This window comes from Diplotaxodon limnothrissa, linkage group LG3 (assembly GCF_057381915.1).
Source record: "Diplotaxodon limnothrissa isolate DT_005_m linkage group LG3, D_limnothrissa_male_GT1.1, whole genome shotgun sequence".
In the NCBI taxonomy this organism is placed as follows: domain Eukaryota; kingdom Metazoa; phylum Chordata; class Actinopteri; order Cichliformes; family Cichlidae; genus Diplotaxodon; species Diplotaxodon limnothrissa.
This window is the reverse complement of record NC_140598.1, coordinates 29,732,220-29,755,050: the sequence shown is the minus strand read 5'-3', so window position 1 is coordinate 29,755,050 and position 22,831 is coordinate 29,732,220. Positions and strand designations below refer to the sequence as shown.

The window sequence follows — 22,831 nt, the reverse complement described above, 5'->3', positions numbered from 1 at the left end:
GTGCAAATGTCTTGGCTTTTATTGTGGTCACTTGAATAAACTCTTATTTTATTCCATCATATAAACTAGACCTGACCTGATTTACAGTCTTCAAGATGAAGCTTGAGAATGCCCTTGTTGTGCAGTTGCACCCAGTAGTAAAACTCATCTGGCATTGCATGGACTCTACTATCATAGGGTACATTATCATAGTAGTGGTTAGTCAGGGGAAAGAGCTTATATGGATGATTACTAAATGGCCAGAATCCATAAAGATGAACAGTTTCACATAATTCCAAAGCCAGACTAATCATATATGCTCCAGTGCTAGGCCGATGTCCATTTACCCCCTGAGATTTCCAGAATTTGTCCATACTTTGTAAGTATTGAGGGTTTGTGAAGATTGGTTGGATAGGAATTTCCATGTCCTCAATGGCATACACAGCCCGCTGACACACTGCACGAGTACCACCAAAAGAGAAGCAAGGAAAGAGGAGCAGGGAGTTGCCATACTGGTGGAGACTGTCTACAAACGCCCGTCGACGTGCCATCAGTGACCCATACCTGCAAAATAATATATTAGTTAAAGAAACAACACAAAACTAACAGGTCAGTTCAATGTTAGAGTCACTCTTGGCTCACTTCTTTGTTAAGATGCTTGGATTTGCTGTCACAAGGTTAGTCTTCATGCCAACATCACTCTTAAATTCATTTTCCAGAGGAGGAAGGTTGCACCTGAAAAAAACAACAAAATATTACTTACAGAGAGAAGAGTCCTCATCATGATTTTTGTTCTTGACATCTTTCTCACCTAATAACAAAATCAGCTGAATCAATCGTTTTTCCACAGCCGCTGTTTGTCAGAATCCCACCGCTCCCAACAACTGAACAAGTGTCCCATCTCTTTTTTGAGAAAGGATTCTCCTGGAATTGACACCAACAGATTATAAATTAAAAAAGAGCAAAATTTAAACAGTTTGAAATGTACTTGGTGTGAAAGAAAAGTGCTCACTGAATTTAATGGAAGATGGCAAACATGTAGGAAGAGGTCAGTGATAAGGTCATCACGTTAAACCTTTTAGGGAAATGTATAGACCTGTTTAATCCGATTGCCTTTAAAACATTAGAACTGGATTATCAGTTACTTGGAATTGAAATCTTTCATGATATCATTATATATGTGATATTACATATACAGTGGTTAGTTCTAGTTACTGTGCAAACCCTTTTGTTATTGAAAACAATGGATTCATGAGGTCCCTGTTATCAAAATCTGTTTTGAAAGTCAGTCTCTTTTTAAGTCCAAGTGAATCTTTGGCCCAGTATTTGTGAATCTCTCCTAGAATAGAAGGAGACAATAAGTGTAGGGCATACTTGAAAGTTGAAGTTTAAAATGATAGATAAAACAAGAAGCACTCTGACACCACAAACCAAGGCAACCTACCTTCTGGGCAGTGTTTTATTTTCAACAGAATAGTACTGGATATTGTATATATTAGTTTTGTTTTTGTTTGTTTTGTACTGCAGTAAAACTTAGATTAGGATTACATGACAGATGTTTATGTGGATTTTATTTTTACACAAACATTATTTAAGAGTAGGTAAATCGATAATAAACTGGTAATGTAAATATCTTTATAATAAATTGAGCTTGTTAAATATTATTGTGCCACAGTAAATTTCTAAATACGTCAGCTAATTCTTTACATTCTTTCTGTTAAAGATTTTAGGTCAATTTGAAAGAGAAGCAGATGTGAAATGTAAAGGTTAGGTCAAATGATATTTGGAAACTATAATCCCCAAATACCAATGTCACTTCCTAAATGTTGCAAGTGCAAACACAAGCAGTTAGTTTTCAAGAAGAAATCCACTTTATACAAGTTTGACCTTATTTGAGCTTGAAGAAGGAGTCAAAGGTCCAAACTAATGTGAACCTTAGTGAAACCCCATATAATTCCTTACATGGGGCGATCGTGGCTCAAGAGTTGGCAGTTCGTCTTGTAATCGGAAGGTTGCCGGTTCGAGCCCCGGCTCAGACAGTGTCGGTCGTTGTGTCCTTGGGCAAGACACTTCACCTGTTGCCTACTGGTGGTGGTCAGAGGGCGCCAGTGTCCGGCAGCCTCGCCTCTGTCAGTGCGCCCCAGGGTGGCTGTGGTTACAATGTAGCTTGCCAACACGAGTGTGTGAATGGGTGGATGACTGAACATGTAAAGCGCTTTGGGGTCCTTAGGGACTGAGTAAAGTACTATACAAATACAGGCCATACAATTGACCTTCAAGGAATGTGACTTTTTAAATCTTTATACCTAAGCTTCCCCAGGCTGCATGTCAAGTGTCCTTGGGCAAGATAATAACCCCAAATCTCCCTCCGATGCGTTCATCAGAGTGTGACTGTGTGTGAATGTACTGTGTGCTGTGTGCACTTGCGTTTAGAAGTGCTTGCATGAGTGGGTGTGAATGAGGTATGTTGTATACAGTGCTTTGAGTACTTCGGGAGAGTAGAAAAGCGCTATATAAGAATCAGTCCATTTACAAATATTAAAATGTATTACAATTAAATATGCTATAAAGTTATAGCAGTGTTACATTTCGCACAGCCTGATAACTAAATTTCAAAATTAAGCTGATGCCTGCTCTATAAATTAGCTAGTGAGTGTAAGAGGCAGAACTCAGGATGAAACAAGGAGCATCCACAAATGTATTAATGAATTTATAGATGAATTGCTGCAAAAGTACTCTAGGCAGCTAATTTCAGAAGACACACACAAAGAATTATATTTGATTTAATCCATTAAGGGTAAAGGTCCCTATTTATCAAAGATTTAACATGTGACTAGACATGTGATGTCAAAACATAGGGTTATCATGTTAGAACATTTGATGAATAACGAAGACCTGAAATATGCAGCAATGTTGTTTTAGTTTGTAGTAGTTCATTCATAAACAACAAATTTCAAGATCTGTTCCCGTGTTTAAGAAAAACATACTTTTATTAAGATATTGAAAAGCTCTGGAGTCACAGGAATGACAGTTCTGTCCTTGTCAAAAACAATCTTAGATCCCACCGGAGTGTTTTCCTGAGTGACAATGGCATTGTTGGATCCATTGCAATTAATCCTCAGCTGTAATCTTGTGGAAAAAAAGACAAAAATATAAATAAATAAAGTTAGCTTTAGTGTTAAGTGGACAGATTTGCAATTTCTAGAGTTAGAGTCCATCTGTTTTGTCATTGTCATTTCTGCTAGTTCTGTATAAAAAGCTTTTGTTTTATTTAAAACACTATAATCATTACAGTTTCATATCAATTTCCAAAGAAGGTTGTTAGAAATGTAAATTAGGCTTACTGTAAGAGTAAAACACTTTGGAGAACAAAAATTGTAATAATGTAGTATTTGAATAGGCTTCAGTGGTTTTAGCCAAAACAGTTATGTTGTTTTAGGAAACTGAAAATAAAAGCCATTCAACCACAGGCAGGTACTGATACAGCACACATTTACATGTATGACAGACAACAACCTTTCTTTTGTCTTTATATTTTATATTAACTTATCTATTGTTGTACATTATATTTACAGTTAGTTTTTTTTGTTTCATTTTTTCTTTTGACTAATATTGACTCAAATCTTCCAAACATTATATACACACAACCAGTTGTTCAGTTAATCAAAAATAATTTAACATTTGATTGACAACCAGTTTCACACCCTCTGAATTCATGAAAAATTAAAAAGTACTAATTTCAGAAGCTAACTCAAAGTGTTTGTATTTTATTTTATATCTTTTTGCTGTCATTTCAAAATGTCAGTGCAAGTAAAGGAGGCCATTGTTTAGCTGAAAAAGAGAGAGTAAAACCTTCAGGCATGTACTAATCAATAGACTGGTTCATTCATTAAAAGAAGAAATCCAGTGAAAATCAATGTCACTGCCAGTCATTTATCCATCTCTGGGCCTAATAAAAATAATCTTATACTCCTTGAACTCGTTGCTTTTTTTCAGCAATAGTAGGGTCATTATGCTAATTACAGACAGGGCAAATCCAAATATCGGCAAATAACACAGAAATTACTAAAAAAAAAAAAAACAATAAAAAGAATCGAAATGCCTGATAAATATTCTGTTGTCTGTAGAGCACCATCAAACTCATTACTCTCTCTTCTTTCAACCATCCTTCATCTTCTTGGGGCTGCTGCTGTGTGGGATTACTGTAATGACCCTAATGTCACTGAAAATATTTCACTGAAAAAAATCAGGAACAGTTGGAGTTCTTTCGTTTGAACAAATAGTTCAGGAGTTAATAGAGTTACAGATATTGAAAAAAATCCAAAAAGCTGTTGTCTGACACCAGCAACAGGTTAGACTTTAGAAAGTTAGCACAAGATCTCATTTAAAGACCTTTAGAAGTAATCCTGCTTTGTCTGCATCTCAGGCTTAATCTCAGGTGGTTCCAATAATCTACCATTTTATGTGGTGTTTGCTTGTACTCACATACTAGCTTTAGGCAGTCTGTGCCAAAGTGAGTTAAAATGTATTGATGCATGCTTTTAGGTTGATTCTGATAATAATTGCCATTGTTGTACTTAAATTTGTAAAAATTATTTTTCTAATCCTTCCCTGCGCATCTAGGAGGCGGGGGAGGCAATTAGCTATAGTGTTTAACTACAGATATCCTATGTGAAGGTTCGGTTCTTTATTTAGTAAGGATGTTTACTTCTTGCCATTTATGACCTCACCTGTCTTTGTATATGGCGGACCGTTAAAGGAATTAAGCCATATACAGGGTGAGGGGAGATGACCCTTTTTATGACCAACAGGAATTCTCACACACACACACAGTGCCTTAGTTTTATGACGCATAATGGGTGTTTTTGTCGCTGAATAAAAGGCGGCAAGGGGACACTGGGAGTTTGAGTTGTCTGAGGTCGAGTGCAGAGGTTCTGCTCTGAGGTTCCGAGCCAGCTTCCCTTCCACCGCAAGTTTAAAAAAAAGAAGCAGCGAGGACTGCTAGAGCAGACACAACACATGCTCAATCATCCATGTAAGGCAGCGGTCCCCAACCCCCGGGCCACGGACCGGTACCAGTCCGTGAGTCATTTGGTACCGGGCTGCAAGAGTTGAGACTCGGGTGTGAAATGTACGGTTTTCACGGTTTTTAGCGTTATTTTGTTATCGTTTTTTTCGTTAACTCGGTTTTCCTGGGTCTTTTCACGCGTGTTATGAATAAATCTTTTTTTCGGTACCGGTACTAGTTTTATTTTGTTGTATTTATCCGCGACACCTTAGATCATAGGTGTCAAACTCTGGCCCACAGGCCAAATTTGGCCCGCAGCCTAATTACATTTGGCCCGCAAAGCCATACCAAATTACTATTAGAGCTGGCCTACTGGTATTATACAGCTAATATATATATTGTTTAGTATTAAGCTTTGCTTGTTCCATATTCAGTTTTTCAGCAAAATGTGTTTGAGTCCATAAGAAAAGATTCATTCTTATATCTGGAGGAAGTTGTTTTTTTCAATAAATATTAATGTTAGCCCGCGACTTTGTTCCAGTTTAGAAATTTGTCCCACTGTGTATTTGAGTTTGACACCCCTGCCTTAGAGGCTGGTCCGTGAAAATATTGTCGGTCCGTGTCCGCAAAAAAGGGACCGCTGCTGTAAGGAACTTGCAGAAAGCCAATTCTGTTTTGTTTTCAGGAAGAGAAATGTTTTGTTACCCATCCAAGTGACTTTATTCTCTTCAATTTTTCGGGAACTAAAAAGGTTTAAGTGAGTATCATTCATGCACAATAGTTTGATCAAAAAAGAATAATGATAAATATAAGCAAAACGTGACTATGGTAAGTTTTTTGTTGAAAACAATGTTTCAGTGTCCAGGTGTTTCCTTCACAAACATTTTTAATTTTTAATTTTCTTTTTTTCCAGAAATTCAAATGAAAATAAAAATAATTATATCAGAATATTAGAAGGCTTTAAGGGTATGATCTTACCTGAATCTGTGGCAATTCTCTTCATGCTTTTTCCATGTTTGATTGTAGAGCTTTTTTACTTTATCGATGGCTTCCCTGTAATGCACAAGCATTCAGGTACACATTTAGAAGTATCACCCATTCAGGGCTGACATGAATTAATCTTAGCATAAACAATGTACTTTCTTAAGAAACAGTTTTTGCTCTTACTTGCAGCCTTTACAAAGTTCAGAGGGCTTTGGGGCACCTCTTTGAGGAGACGGTCGGTGAAATTCCACATAACTGTGACAAATAAAAGAGACAGATTTGTGCAGATAAAATAGTTACCCTTTCTTGAACCCATTTTTTTCTTAGTTTCCTTGCTTTTGTTTACATATGTTGTAATTTGTAATATTAATTAATATTGTGCCATGCGCTTGTGAAGTGGCTGTTTGGTGCATGTTTTTACATGTAAAGGAAGCACGCAAAACATGCGGTTATCCTAATTGGGCATTCATAAAGTCAGCAAAGATGCACAGAAAAGAAGATCAGACACCAGCGAGGGAGGATAAGAAGGACAGACGCAACAACATTGTCATCCCCTATGTAGCCGGTGTTTCAGAAAAACTCAGGAGAGTTTTCTCCGAGCATGACATCCCGGTGCATTTCAGACCCAGCAACACGCTCAGACAGAAACTGGTTCACCCGAAAGACAAAAATCCAAAAATCCAAAACACAAACTTAACAATGTAGTGTATGCTGTACAGTGCAGCGAGGAATGCCCAGACCTCTACATCGGAGAGACCAAACAGCCACTTCACAAGCGCATGGCACAACACAGAAGAGCCACCTCCACAGGACAAGACTCAGCAGTCCATCTGCATCTTAAGGATAAAGGTCACTCTTTCGAGGATGCCAATGTTCACATTTTGGACAGAGAGGACAGATGGTTTGAAAGAGGAGTGAAAGAAGCCATCTATGTCCACTGTGAGCGACCATCTTTGAACAGAGGCGGGGGTTTACGACACCAACTTTCTGCCATCTATAATCCAGTTTTGAAATCCCTCCCCAGACGCCTTAACGCCCACTCACATCCTGGGCCATCTGACCTCAGGAATTCGCATGATAAGGTGGGGCCAGGTTTCACAATGAGCTCACCTGAAACTCTGGCTGATTGGGACCCACACCCAGTTTCACACCTTGGCTCCAGAATACCATACATTCTTATTTTTATCCTGAGGATAAGATGACTCCTAAGCTCAAATGTGCGTTTGAATTGGATATTTTCTTCTATGTGCCTTTTTTTCATGCATAAGTGTTAGTTCTTCTTGGATTGTTCCAGGAAGGGTTATCTTTTTGTCAATAAAATCCATGTTAATGATTGAAACCATGTCTCATGTCTTATAAGTAACATAAACATGTAAAAAGTGTTCATACACAACATATGATCAAGAATTAACATAATCTTGATGTAATTATAATCAGGGGTTTTGTTTAACAAGGGTTCTTTGGATGTTTTGTTACAGATAAAACCAACAATCTTACAGGGAGCACTCTTAATTCAAATTGGAAGTCCAGTAAATATTCACGAAATCTGTGTTAGATTACGCTTAGAAACTAAATTTATATGTGATATTATCTAGAATCAAGAGTAAATCGTAATTTTAAATCCAATATCTAGTTTTTTGACAAGTTTTTCACACGTTTTGAAAGAGAAATCAAATTATTTTTGTTGTATACTGTAGTATTACATCAAATATAATTGGATAAACAACTTTGTTTTTTACATCAAATAACAGTGGTGTAAATAACATTAACTGTATATTACTGTAAATTTAAGCATTATTATTCATATTGATGCATTCATTGACCTTGTTTATAGGCAATTTCATTGTTTGATCACATTAAAATATTCCTAATTTGATGTTTAAAAGCATTTGTAAAAGGCATAATCCCATCTAAAATTAGGGCAGCAAGTTATTTTCTGTTATATTACGGTATTATTTTGGCAACCCAGCTGCTGGAATATTACTGGTTTTTTAGGATGTTTTTTTAACAGTGTGAATGACACGTAGGCACAAGCACTGACAATAACAATCTCTTTCGCATAGATGATAAAGTTTGCCGGGCACAAAGAGAGATGCTACAAATGTCCTTTAAAGAGCGACTTTTACTGTTATACTTTCAGTACATTTCAGAGCCTGCATTTCTTCACTTTGTTTACCTGAGCAAAGAAGTGAAATCAGTACTTCAACACATGTGTACTTCTGCTTAAAATAAGTGTGTGTGTATTTCTGCAACTGCTGTCTTGCATTTGCAATTTACATCTTCCCTGTTTCAGAATTATTATTACTATTTTTACTTTTTTGTAGTTTCACAGTGTCATAAGCCTCCTTTGTTCAAAATACTTTGACTAGTGACCTCTTGCCTTCATCTGTAAAATGCAAAGGTAGATACTCACCTGTCCTCGAACATGTACCAGATAAGAGTGGTCAGCAGACTCCCCAAAGAGAGAAGATTGATCATAATCGAGAGCTTTTTCCTCATGTCGCTCTAGTGCTTCGCCTTTCTTAACACTTCGTTTTAACTCAGCTTTTTTTAATGTACTTTTACCTCATATGTTGATACAGCTGTCTGCCCGGTTTAACTGTCTGGTAGTTTATGATTCATAAAATGAGTAGGCTTCCTCAGTTAATTATTACTATAGGAGAAGAAGAAGTCCCTTGGATGGGTGACAAAATATTTCTCCCAATAAAAATGTCACGTCCAGATGAACAGATCAACTTTTGGGGATTTTCTTACCTGGATAACTGAGCATGCATCAAGACATAAACACCCTCAGGTCATTGATACAAAGATGTTTTTAGGACAAGGCCTACGTTTTTAAACCGAGTTTCCTCTATGGATGCTTTCAGACCATGCATGTTTGCCAATTCATGAGCTCATGAAATGAACTATGATTTTGTTTATTCTGGAAATCAAATCATTAAAATTTTCTATTCATTTTATTCTGGGTGTACTGACAAATATCAGTGAATGTTCAATAATATCCAATACAGGAAACTATTGTAGAATCTACCTTACAATATAAAGCATCTTGATGCAATTGTTGAATTGAATTGAATTATTGGTTAATTGGGTGAGTACAATTTTTCTAAATAAAAAAAAGAGTAACAAAACGAGGCTTGACCGCATGTTCCACTGTATCCATGGAAATATTATACTTCCTGTTTCTCATTCATGACATCCAAAACAAGATTTTAAAGCCAAAAACTTTTAATATTCAACCTCATGATATTAATTGTGGAGTATATTTTATTAAATTCTTAAATTAAGTTCCTGTATCAAATGACATCAGGCAGTGTGTCATTTTCTAATAATAAAGAAGTATAATAGAATATATAATATAAGTAGTAAACAATAATTCAGAAAATGGGTGACCTAAACGGTGGCCATTCCAATAGTAAAGTCTGGAAAACATGGAAAAACTTTCCATTTTTGTTTTTAGCAAGGTACAGACATGCATTCATTCATTCCTTGCAGTAAAGCCCAATGCTTGTTTGTTTGCACTTACAAACTCCGATGCGGCACACTCATAGGTACAGCCCGGCCAGTGCTCTGTGTATGGTTTTTTTAGAGAGTGAAATATGCAACAGTGGCAGCTGTTAAAAGTTTTACAGTTTTACTGCTGCTTGGGATTGTTAAATTTTGTTTGGTAGTGCTTCTCCGACTTTCCAAAACAGAAATTAGAGTTGAGAGAGTGCTCCAGTTGGAAATTCAGATTTCATCTGCAATGTGCTATGATATTAATATTTCTTAATATGTTGTAATGAATCTCTTGACAGTTAGTAAGTTATATAACAAACATCCCACGTTCTATTGAGAGGGGCCCTGGGTTCCTGTTGTTACTACTGATACTCCCTTTTTGACGCTTATGATATAAAATATGCATTAAACTACACTATATGGAAACCACACACAAGCAGGTCAATTATAAAGTTACCTCCACTTCAGTAAATGATTGGTTCCAAAACACAAAAGAAAATAAGTAAAATTAATAAAGTTTGTTAAACTGTTAAACTTGTAAAGGTATTTACCTCGACAGAACCAAATAATCAAATAATATTGTGGGCCCATACGCACTCTCACCAACACACACACACCTTAACTGCTACAGTCTTTCTGTTAACAAACACCTCATTGCAGGCCTGAGTCGTGGCTCGGGTGCGTTGGGACCTAAAACAACATGGCCGCTTCACTTGTTGCCAAGCACTAAAATAAAAAGCACGTGAACACAACAGTACTCACGCCTCCAGGCAGTTCAAGGGGATAGCTGGGGAAACTGGGTCAAGGCCACCAGCCGAGCACGGCAGCAGCACTCACAGTTGCATATCCATGTGTTCCCGTGTGAACATGAAAGTTCAGCACAGCAGCAGAAGGGACCTCTCTGACACGCCAGCAAGACGTCCGTCTCCTCCGACAAACTGAAAATCAGTTTGTCGCCCTTCTATGAACTCTCCGTCCACACGACACTGTTGTTCATCTCTCGTCTCTCTCTGCCTGCCGAGTGCACACGGCTCCCCACTTACTCCCACCCCCTCTACCTGAGACTACTTCAGGGTTCACTGGAGCTGCAGTACATATCAATAACATTTCAAAAAATAATGACATACACCTCAAAAATACAAATAAAAAGGCTGTGCATTTAACTGACACACATCAGATACCTTACAGGAATTTGTATACATTTTTGAACACGGTGGACATTTGAATTTAACTAAAAATATATGAAAAAAAACTATTTAAATAAATGAGCTATTTATATAGCCAGGGCTACAGTTATGTTTGAAGTTTTTTTCTGAATTCTAAGTTTCCTGTTATAAATGTAGCTACATTTATTGATGCATGCTCAGTCATCCAGGTAAGTAAATACCTAAAAGGTTGATTTTGTTCATCTGCACGTAACGTTTTCAGTGGGAGAAACGTTTCGTCACTCAAGTGACTTCTTCTATCTCATCTGACTACAGGTTTCCCCAACCTTATAAACAGTACATTTGCACAATGACTGAAACCAGCCCACTTCAGTGAGACTGAAGAAGTCACTTGGATAAGTGACTAAATGTTTCTCCCACTGAAAACGTTACGTCCAGATGAACACAATGAACCTTTTGGGGTAGCTATATGTACATTGTGAATGTAGGCTGCTGCCATGCATTGTTCTAAAACAAATGATGCAAAGTTAGAGCTAATCACTCTGTAGAGTAAACTCATAACCTTTATAAGTTCTTTTCTTTCTAATCTAATTTCTAATCAGCCAACTGATTACAGTGTACATAGTTGATCTTAAAAGTGAACCACACCTCTCTCTATTCTATGCAGCTCTTATCTTTTCTTTTATGTTCAATTTTATTATGTTCCCCTTCCAACCTTATTATTCCCTTGCATTTCTATCTCACCCTCCAGCCATTTCACTCTCTTGCAGTCACATGAATGTGACTCAGAATGGCAGACAGAACCAAAATTGTTGAAAATGAAAGGCAGCATCATGAGCACCAGCTTACTAAGCTATAAACTGATGCAGGAAGTCGGACAGTTATACTGATGTTATTGGTTATTTTCAACCAGCCAGAGAGACTCACCACACAAGGTTTAAATGAAACTTTTATAGACAAGCATTTACATATCAGTTTGATCAGAACAACCTGCACTCTCCTGCAAAAGTGCAGGGTGTAGCAGTCTGCTGAGTGGTGCTGGAGGTGGTTTCTATCCTTTTCCTGGTTGGAAAAGAAGAACTGTGGAAACTTATTCAAAAAAAAAAAAAAGCCTTTTTCTTCATGTTTCGAAGAGTTTTTGGAGTATTTAAGACATCCTTAAAACAATGGTAGGTGTTTCCAAATGGCCTTCTGCAGCCTGTTAAAAACTTTGGCCTACTTTATATATACTTTATATATACTTGGTGTTCATCTGAACAATAGACTGGACTGGACTCATAACTCAGACGCCCTCTACAGGAAAGGGCAGAGCAGGCTGTACCTGCTGCGGAGACTCAGGTCATTTGGAGTGGAGGGCCCACTCCTGAAGACCTTCTATGACTCTGTTGTGGCTTCTGCCATCTTCTATGGTGTGGTCTGCTGGGGCGGCAGCATCTCTGCTGGGGACAGGAAGAGACTGAACAGGGTGATCCGAAGGGCCAGCTCTGTTCTAGGATGCCCTCTGGACCCAGTGGAGGTGGTGAGTGACAGGAGAATGGTGGCTAAGCTGTCATCACTGTTGGACAACATCTCCCACCCCATGCAGCAGACTGTGACAGCACTGAACAGCTCCTTCAGTGGGAGACTGCGGCACCCACGGTGTGGGACGGAGAGATTTCGCAGGTCTTTCCTCCCCACTGCTGTCAGACTCCATAATAAAGACTTTAACTGATCAAACACACACATCCATACATATGCAATAATACTAAGTGCAATAATCCTTTCTGTCATCGTTGTATTTTTACTCAGTTGTATATAGCATTTGTATTTGTATTCTATTTTTATCTTATTGTATATTTATTTTATTTTATTCTACTGTATATAGTATTTTATTTTATTCTATTCTGTATTGTGTACTGTATTTATTCTTATTGTATCCTAATTTTTGCCTCATAACTTTTGCACTGTCCACTTCCTGCTGTGACAAAACAAATTTCCCACGTGTGGGACTAATAAAGGTTATCTTATCTTATCTTATCTTATCTTATCTTATCTTATATATCACATCTTTTTGTATTGTGCCCTTACTTTTGATCAGTCTAAGGTACTTCCCCTTGAGACTAAAGGGTTGCAATACAGCAAAATACTGAAGGCTGAGATCTGTTCTCTCAGTGACTTTCAGCTTTATTAAACGTTAAATTTAATCTCATGTATACAGGTTTTAAATTCAGGTTCTGTTGTTTACTTAGAATACAAAATGTGTGTGTGTGTGTGTGTGTGTGTGTGTGTGTGTGTGTGTGTGTGTGTATACACATGCATATCTGTTATTAACCTCTGTCTCTCTTCCACAACACGTCTTTATCCTGTCTTCCTTCTCTCACCCCAACCGGTTGCAGCAGATGGCCCCGCCCCTCCCTGAGCCTGGTTCTGCTGGAGGTTTCTTCCTGTTAAAAGGGATTTTTTCCTTCCCACTGTCGCCAAAGTGCTGCTCATAGGGGGTCATATGATTGTTGGGTCTTTCTTGTTTGATGGAACCACTTCATAAGGAAAAGGCTCCGGTTCAGTCTTTGCCAGATTGTTTTATCCTAGTCCTTACCCTGTGAGTGTCACAAAGGACCAGAAGCCTATACTAAAACTGGGCTCAAGTGCTGGACCAAGTGAAGAGATGGTTGAGTTAGTTTTACACAATGCTTTTATTTTTGCAACAATGGGAATGTGGAAAAAAGTTTAGTGTGAACACAGAATAAAATCATGCTTGGCACGAGGTTTGTGTCTAGGAAAACTAGTGTGGAGCTCTGAGGCAGGGACAGGGCATGTTTGGTAACAAGTGTGGTGGCACTGAGGAGAAAGAACAAAGGGAGTTTGTGTATTATAGAACTCCTACAGGTGTACATTTAACTGAGGGGTAAGGCGTACGTTCCAGGTGGAGTCAGTGGTGATTTGAGGAGAGAAGGTGTCGGAGTAGCAAGCAGAGCCAAAGAGTGGAGCTGTGACGAGAGAATTGAAGCACAAGAGAACAAGGTAAGTACATAGACTTGAGACTGAGGCATGAGTGCCTGTTACCAACATGGGTTAGTTGATGAACTGGCAGTGACAAGACAGCAACACTGGTCTTAAATATCTGTAGCAGATTGTTCCAGATTAGCTCCAGATAAGGTGAAGACAGTTCCTCCCTGGGACAGGCAGAGGAGAACTGACCTGGACTGTGACAGGGTGAAAAATATTAACATGCTTGCAATCTTGCATTCAGGATTTCCTTGGAAGATCCAATGACGCACATCACTATTTGCAGTTTTTTCATTTAGAGCTGTAAAATATCTCCACAACAGGTTACAACATGAAACAAAACAGACAACACAGAGCAACACTTTGTGCTTTGTTGTTTCGGGCATGCTGGCAGCTTCTTGCATTCTGGACTTTCACCTTTCTGCACTCGTCCCTGGCTGAAGAATTCCAAACTGTTATTACTGCTATAGTTTTTATATAATTTATTTAAATATGTAATATTAACTGATGATGGCAGATGCAGCTCCCCAAACGTCAGCACTAAATTCATTTTTCATCTTAAATCTGCTTCTGCTGCCTGTTCCTACCTCATTTCTGTCACCCACAAGCCTGCATCTTGAGTGCTGCAGTGCTTTCTAAAGTGTCGTTGGTTGTAAAATTTGGAGTAGAGGTCTTTCTCTCCACAAAGGTTTGCTTTGTTGACCATTTCTGTGTATTTTTCTCTCCTTTTTTCATCTTTTTGATCACTGCCTCGTATTAAAAGTGTATTTCCTCATGTATTGAAACCAAAGAATCTTTTCTCATAATAATGATGAGGGGGGAAACCAGGCACGTGCAGAGGGGGGGGGGGGCTAGAGGGACTTGAGCACCCGTCCCTTTCCTGATGGGTTCCCAAAGTGCCCTTTTGTTGAGGCAACTTTTTTTTTAAAAAAATTATTATTATTATTATTTTAATGTGTGTGTGCGGAGTCCTGTCTGTGCCCCTCAACAATAATATTTAACTATTAATCACAGTTTTGCTAAATAAAAGGATCTGCTTGCATCAGTCACATGATCACATTTAACCAATGATCGCCCTTGACGGCAGAACGCGCTGGTTACGAGCCTGGAACGAGCTCACAAAGAGCACGCGCATTTTTTGCGGTCCGGAGCTGTAGGAGAAACACAAGTTAACTCAGAGACACAGACTGATGCGACAAAACCAGTAAGTAGGTGTACAGCGCACACTGTAGTGTGTAGCACACAGGAGTATTAGCTTATTACGTACACGTTGGTAAGCTGTCTTGTTGCAACTGACGAACTGAAACAAACGAGCGTGCTGTGTGTGCAACAGCGCGACAAACATTACCTGTCCTTTTATTAACTGCACAAGTAGTGCTGGTCATAGCTGCTGGCTACCTGTGTAAGGCTGTCATGGGTCTGTAGCTCTGTCACCGTTTTAGGGAACACTGCTTCACTGAGTGAATGGGTCAAATGCAGAGAAAAACAAGTAATTTCCCCATGGGGATCAATAAAGTATCCATTATTATTATTATTATTATTATTATTATTATTATTATTATTATATCGTTAGCTTCATAGCATAATTGCCTAAGTCATTTGACTAAGTCAATGACTTAGGCACTTATGCTATGAAGCTAACGATATTTAGTTTTAAAGTATTTAGAAACATATTTAGTTTTAAAGTAAGTTACAGAGCTTTTCCTGCCTTTCTGGAGGGATTATATTTCACTAAAAAACGGTCTAATATGCATGTCCACATAATTATGCATTATTATAATATTCTAAAAAACACACGCTGTATTTTAAAGAACATACATTAAGAAGCAGATTATATTAGATTTATATTTTAAATAAGACAAAAGTTGGATTTTACAGCAGTAAAATGATTGTATCTCTACAGTTTAAACATGTAATAAGCTTTGCCCTGCACAGAATGGATAGTGAAACAAATGGAATCATCATAAATACATTATTTCATATTTATTACTTCCCCCTCCTCATTGCATTATTATTGTAGCTCTAGTAATAAATAATAATGTAAGGATTCTGGATCAGCACCGTGATGCCCATAGTATATACAGTATTCTGAAGAAGGTCTAAAATGTCACTGTGTGTGCATGTGTGTGTTTTATTTAGATGGATTTTTAAAAAAAAATATTACTCATGATATAACATTGTCCAGACATGCCTGGTAAGGACATGAGGAGGAAACAGCAGGAGCTGTGTGAGGCTACTAAAGGCAGTGCTATAACATTTTTCTGTCATCATTTAGATTAAGTGCTGGAGTTGTTAGGTGTGGATAATTAGATTATAGTTTATTGCAATAGCAAGTTGTGCCTTGTTCTCAGATAGACAGCAAGTGCAGAGTGATATATGAAATGATGGGATGGAAGGAAGAAGAGAAGCAAAGAGTGATTCACAGGCAGAGCCTAAATTATTTCTCACAGTTTTTTGTTGCCTTATGGTTCCAAGCGCTGTCACCAATCTTTGCATTTAGTTATTATCTCATGACACTTGTTTAATCAGCTACCATCTCTCCTATGGACTTTTTAATGTCTACAGTCTCAGATCAACACAGCCCCGCCCTCCAGCACTATCAGCAGCAGGAGCAGCAGCAACCCCTCAACAGCAACATTGTACCCATCAGGTAAAACACCGGCTACGTTTGCTTTGCCTTGTTGCCCATATTAGATTCTTGATAAATGTGTGTTGTTGTTATTCAGCCTGGCTCAATGTGCCCCTTTTTAACTTTAAGCACCTGCCCCTTTAAACCTCTCTGCACGGCCCTGGGGGAAACCACAAACTAACACCCTGTAACAGAGGAAGGAGGAGGAGGTTCGTGTGTTATGTGAGTGAACTTATGCAAGAAGAATTAATTCAGCATCAACAAAAGACAGAATGGAGAAATCATTTCTTCTGCTTTGTAAGTATACTGTAATGGGTTTCATCTTTGAAAAGGCCTAAAGATGCCACTTCTTTTGTTTCTCCACATAAATATCGAGTTTGTGTAGAAGACAACAAAGAGAGAATCACTTCCTGCTTTTTCTGCTTATTCTGCACGAGTCTGTAGCTCGATCAAGCTGTGTAAAACCTCTAAACCAACCTCTGTTTCATTTCTCTTTAGTTCTGATCTCACTGCTGAGCTACACCACAAACCAAGGTCGGTAACCTTCTCTTGTCCTATTTTAAACCTGAAATAAACGACACATTTTAAAGATTAAAATTTATTGACTCTCGTGAATATGAATGAATATTTTCAACCCAAAAGTTCTGTTAAAGTTTGATCACGATGAAGGTGCTGTTGTTTGACATAGTTAATGATGATCACCAGGAATGTTATTTCAGCCCTAAGTGTTTATGAAAAATATAATCAAATCAAATCAAATCACTTTTATTGTCACATCACATGTGCAGGCACACTGGCACAGCACATGCGAGTGAAATTCTTGTGTGCGAGCCCCACAAGCAACAGAGATGTGCAAAACACAACAACACAAACGAGCAAAATACAAGAATGGCCAACCTGAAACTAATAAATATATGTACAATATATACAGTAATAGTGTATGCATTTCTGGATGTGTATACTAAATGTTTTTCTACATGTGTGTGTGTGTGTGTGTGTGTGTGTGTGTGTGTGTGTGTGTGTGTGTGTATACACATTTTTACAAATTAAATAGTAAAAAAATAAATAAATAAATAAAAAATAAAATAAAATATATAAAAATATATAAAAATATACAGAGTTGAATATGTGCAAAACAGTGGCATTGCTGTACAGTATGTAGTGCATAATGTTGAAGTTCCAGTAGTGAAGCTGAGGTGTCTATGAAGTGTTCAGCAGTCTGATGGCCTGATGGAAGAAGCTGTCTCTCAGTCTGCTGGTACGGGACCGGATGCTGCAGAACCTCCTTCCTGATGGAAGCAGTCTGAACAGTTTATGGCTGGGGTGACTGGAGTCCTTGATGATCCTCCCCGCTTTCCTCAGGCAGCGCTTCCTGTAGATGTCTTGGAGGGAGGGAAGCTCACCTCCAATTATCCGTTCAGAGCACCGCACTACTCGCTGGAGAGCTTTGCAGTTGTAGGCGGTGCTGTTGCCATACCAGGTGGTGATGCATCCAGTGAGGATGCTCTCAATGGCACAGTGATAGAAGGTCCTGAGGATGCGGGGGCTCATGCCGAATCTTTTCAGTCTCCTGAGAAAGAAGAGGCGCTGCTGCGCCTTCTTCACTGTTTTGTTTGTGTGTACTGACCACGTAAGATCCTCAGCCAGATGTACACCACTTGGCGTCTGTCAGACAGGAAGCTAAGGATCCAGCTGCAGAGGGAGCTGCTCAGTCCTAGATCCTGCAGTTTCCTGTCCAGCTTCGAGGGAACGATGGTATTGAATGCTGAGCTGTAATCTACAAACAGCATTCTCACATACGTGTCTCTCTTCTCCAGGTGTGACAGGGCAGTATGTAGTGTCAGGGCTATGGCATCATCAGTGGACCTGTTGTGGCGGTATGCAAACTGTAGAGGGTCCAGTGAGTCGGGTAGTGCAGAGCAGATGAAGTCCCTGACCAGCTTCTCGAAGCATTTGCTCACGATGGGGGTCAGGGCTACAGGTCGCCCTATAATATAAATATAAATATACTAATATCGATTTTCATCACAGCTCTTCTGACTGTGAGTCCCAGCAGCTCTCAGATGTTTGGGGGAGACTTTGTGTCTCTGAGCTGTGAGGAGGACGACAGCTCTGCTGGATGGACTCTGAGGAGAAACACAAGCAGAGAAATCAGAGCTGAGTGTGAGGAGTGGGGAGCAGCAGCTGATTCTTCCTGTAACATTAGCAGTGTCCTCCCGTGGGACAGTGGAGTTTACTGGTGTGAGTCCAGAGAGGGTCCCATCAGTAACATGGTTAACCTGACAGTCACTGGTAAGCTGAGTGTGTGGAGTTAGTGTTGATGAAGCTGTGTGTAAATGGATGAAATGCTGTAGTTTGTCTCTGTGTTGAGGTGGATCAGTGATCCTGCAGAGTCCTGTCCTCCCTGTGATGGAGGGAGATGACGTCACTCTGCTCTGCGAAGAAAAGAATTCCTTCAGCCTCCCGGCTGCTTTCTTTAAAGATGGCTCCCTTATCGGCAACGAGATGACAGGTCACATGACCATCCAGCATGTTTCCAGGTCTGATGAAGGCCTCTACAAGTGTGACATCAGCGGTCATGGAGAGTCTCCATCCAGCTGGATCACTGTCACAGGTGAGGAGCTTCACTCACATTTTACCATTTCACCTACAAATTCACCTGAACAGGTGGGATTCTCTCTGCAGATAGGCCTGCAAACACAATCCTACACCCATCCTCAGCACCACCTCCTGACCCCACCTCCCTCAACCTTGTGTTCAGCGTTGTCTCTCACCTGGTGGTAATTTGTCCATACTTCATCTCCACTCTGCTCATGGTGTCTTTATATCGACACAGAGCCAAAGGTAACACTCCGAGTCTCCTCTGATTTTTTTCATCAGTTTCTTTTGTTTCTATTAGAAATGTCTCATCTTACCTCCTGTCTATGCTAGCATCCCTGCCGACCCAAGCTGAGCAGAGACAGACTGAGGACTTTGATAACATTGTGGAGGTGACCACTGAGCATCACTTCTGAGTTGCACAGTAAGAGTTCCTGTTCATTCAGTCAGAAGGTGGATGTCACATCACCGTGGTTAACCAATGAAAGAAATCTGCAATACACTGTTTACTAATGCAAACATTTTGTTTGTTTTATCAGCGCTGCCAAGTGATTTAAAAGCAGTATGCACTGTTTCCTACTCTTCAGTCAAATGTCTTATGCTAAGTTCAGAAGAAGTTCTTCACTGGTGCAGGTGTTGCATTTTGCTTCCCACACATTTCCTTGCTTTGCTGTCAATAAAAAAACAGCAACAGATATTTGCTCAATAAAATAACAGTATTTATTTGTTTTTGTTTTGTTTTTTTATTTTAAGGGTTTCACTTCACAAATAGTGTAGCTCTGTCTGGAGCCACACTTTCAGCTCATGAATGGACTCCAGTAAAGTGCAGAGCCAAAGCCCCTTTATCTGATGACACAAAGAAACTTGTTGTCAGCATCTACAGTGATTTTTACCATTTAGTCAAAAATCTATACACTTTTGTTCCTGTATTTGGCTTTTTAAAATGACAGTTAGCAGTGGGTGTTCTTTTTATTCTTTACTGTTTTTTTTTCAGCCTGACAGTAAAAGAAACTAACAGGTCTGTAGCCCAGTTTCCTGTTTTCTGGTAAAAAGGCTTTAACCAACACGGCTGACGTCTCACTGCAGGACATTTAAGACGTGCATGCACACAAGTCCACACACCACACACGTTGCTTATATGAGTGCACATTTGAATATTCTACAAACTGAAATCCATATTTCCTATTTGCAGCTTTTGACAAGCCACATAGTTGAGACAGCAAACATGTCAAAGAAGGTTCTCTGGTCAGATTTAACGTCTTGACCTTGCAAAATGCTGCCTACAAATTATTGACTCAGGTGGTCTGAATACAAATGCAGAAACATTTTTCAGATTCTTATATGTAAAAAAACAACAACTGAACTCTATGTACTATTTTTTCTTCCACTGCAGAATTATGGGCCAATTGTCAAAGGAGCTTGGAAAGAAAAACGTCTGGACTTCTTCTACGATGACCTGGATGACTGAGAACCTTCACAGACCCCCCCCACCCCCACCCCCCTGACACTTACTAATTCTCATCCTCCCTCTTGATCATAGAGGCTCAGGGTGTTGGAGATTATGCCATGGTCAGGGTCGGAATCCTCATCAACGCGTCCAGTAAGAGTCCCAGACTAGACCCTCCTTTCCCACATTTACCTAAGACTGATATACAAAACACAATATACAAACTAACTGAGAAAAGACAATCATGTACAGGGTTGTTTGTACACATGATATTAATCAACAATGTATTTCATTCTAACTGCTTTTTTATTTCTAATTGTGGTTGCTTTACTGTACAAATTCTCCTTAAAAAAATGTTCAACATTAAAGACTTTATAAATCTTGTTTAATAAATGTGATATTTTTCCACACTGGTCGATGTCCTTATTCTAAAAACTTATTACAATATTTTAATGAGATTTGTTAAAGTTGCCTTTTGGTTTATACTTAAAGGCAATAGCCAAAACACATCAAGGGTAAAATTTAAACAGTTCCACTTAGAAGAAATTTCTTGAAGCACAAATCAAGAAAAAGAAAATAAAATGAGGAGAAGCTCCCAGTTCCCCCTTTTCTGTTTCACATCTTGACTGAACAATTTTACAGATAATACATCTCAACACATCTTGATAATTTGTTTTAGAGTTTTACAGGCTCACTTTCTTCCCCTCTTTTATTCAACTCCCCCTATTTTTTATTCCTCGGACAGAGAATTAAACACCAGCTTGTTCTGCCAGCATTTTAAACCTGTGCTTGCATGGAGTCAGGACCATTCTCATACACATGTGAAGGTGGTTATTGTTGAGCTTGAAACAATATTTAATTTTTAGTATTTCCATTACTGAGAAAACTGTTTCACTGTTGCGTGTGGAGGTCAGACCTGGGAAACCGTGTCGGGTATTAAAATTGCTTTGAAATAGTTGTATCTGCTTGGACACCAGTTGCATCTGCGGTGTCATCATTTACCCATGAAATCCTCTATTTTTGCTTTTCGCTTTCCTTTTTGCAGAATACCCTTTCTTCATTATTTTTCACCTCTGTCTTTTCTCAGCTTTCTCTGATGCAGTTGTTTGTATCTTTGCATGTGTACTGCAACTTGCCTCCAACTCTCATCTGTCTGCACTCTGGAGTTGCAGTGTTTACTAGGGATCCTCTGGCCAATCCAAATATTGATATCATGCTGGTATGAATGCTGCCCCTGTAATTCAGATGCACTGCTGTAAAATTCTCTTCTGTGACATTACTAGCTTATTTGAAGACATAAAAGTCGATGAAAAAAAACAAAACGTTGTCCCAAAACAAGCAGCAAAAGAAACAAAGAGAGGAGGAAAGAAATCCCGAGACAAACCCAGATCCTGAGCACAGTGGTCACTGTCACAATCCTTTTCAGAGAAGGACAGAATAATCAGGTAGTGCACGTGGTCACTGGTGAAAGTAGGGTTGCCAACTCCCTGAAAAATAAATAAGGGACACCTCGTGGCCAGGGCCGGGCAACCCAGTTGTCTTCACCCTTCCCAGTGTGGTAGCTCTTTTTTTTTGTGTGTGTGAAATTATTCTTTAACCATTTGACTTGAATTTGATTTAAGCAGATGCATATTCTTTGTGATATGACCACATGGGAAACAAATGATCATTTAGCCATTTATTTTTTTAGCTCAAAATGACAACATTAACACAGTAAAACAGGTCTCTTTCTTAAACAGAAGCCTGTCATGCTTAACTTTGGAGAATATAAGTAAATCTTTCTTTAAAAGAACTCTGTCCTGCTTAACTTAAAATTATATAAATTAATAGAAAGCAATAGAACAAAAATATTCTTGTAACAGTGCACATATAGTGCATTTAGTACAGTTGGCTTCAGTTGAGGTATTATTTCAGCTTTTCTGATGCTAATCAGCTGCTCCTGTTTGTAAACCCACTTGTTCCCATGATTACGCATCATAACTCATCATTATTCATCTATGTGTTACTTTTATGTATTAGTCATGTATTTGTTGTAATCATCTATTCTTGCAGTTGTTTATTACACAAAATAAATGATATTATCACACTTCTGGCCACATAGCACTGATATTCACTGCACATGCCCATATTAACCTTAACCAGAGGGTTTAAAAAACAAACCAGTGTTTACATACCATATCTGCTTCTGCCGTGGCCTGGTGGACAAGAAATTGGTTAAGGGTTCCCTGAGCTTTCACGCCCCTCATGTTCTTCATGTGCCCACCAATAGAAGCATGCCTATGGAAAAAGTGCGCCAGCACACAGTGCAGTGCGCTTTATAGGTGTTATGGTGCACTTTCCCAGCCAGGTGTTTTCCTTTTCCCATTCCTCCCTGTACTTTTGCAGCCTTTTTTTCTTTCTCTGAGCGAACAAACATTGCTGCTCTAATGCTGGGCTCACACTGTGCGATCTTTGGCCCATTTTGAGCCGATTTTTGAGTCATGCGACCGATGAAAAAGAACGGCGCAGCACGGCTGTGCAGCGTGTGATCTGGACAC

General features: G+C 39.0%; 3 protein-coding genes across 4 annotated transcripts in view; 1 reads left to right on the top strand and 2 right to left on the bottom strand.

Annotated features, from left to right (window-relative positions):
- LOC146635289 (Fc receptor-like protein 5) overlaps nt 1–19,263 on the top strand; it is a 92,592-nt gene extending 73,329 nt beyond the window's left edge. The window contains exons 1-6 of one of the 2 annotated variants that reach the window (XM_085345919.1): nt 16,522–16,546; nt 16,748–16,783; nt 18,281–18,541; nt 18,621–18,863; nt 18,935–19,093; nt 19,181–19,263. In XM_085345919.1, coding sequence (XP_085202045.1) covers nt 16,522–16,546; nt 16,748–16,783; nt 18,281–18,541; nt 18,621–18,863; nt 18,935–19,093; nt 19,181–19,263 — 807 coding nt within the window. Of the gene's footprint in view, nt 1–16,521; nt 16,547–16,747; nt 16,784–18,280; nt 18,542–18,620; nt 18,864–18,934; nt 19,112–19,180 lie in introns of those variants that run through there. The other variant, XM_085345927.1, reaches the window with a different exon arrangement.
- The window catches only part of LOC146635286 (V-set and immunoglobulin domain-containing protein 8-like), a 108,766-nt gene that overhangs the window by 39,145 nt on the left and 46,790 nt on the right, over nt 1–22,831 (bottom strand). The window lies entirely within an intron of this gene.
- Nucleotides 66–8,470, bottom strand: LOC146635290 (alpha-2,8-sialyltransferase 8E-like). The gene is made up of 7 exons (XM_085345531.1): nt 8,385–8,470; nt 6,155–6,226; nt 5,966–6,040; nt 2,967–3,108; nt 791–903; nt 622–714; nt 66–543 (listed from the first exon to the last, which is right to left on the bottom strand). Exons 1-7 carry the CDS (start codon nt 8,468–8,470, stop codon nt 66–68), a joined length of 1,059 nt encoding a protein of 352 aa, XP_085201657.1.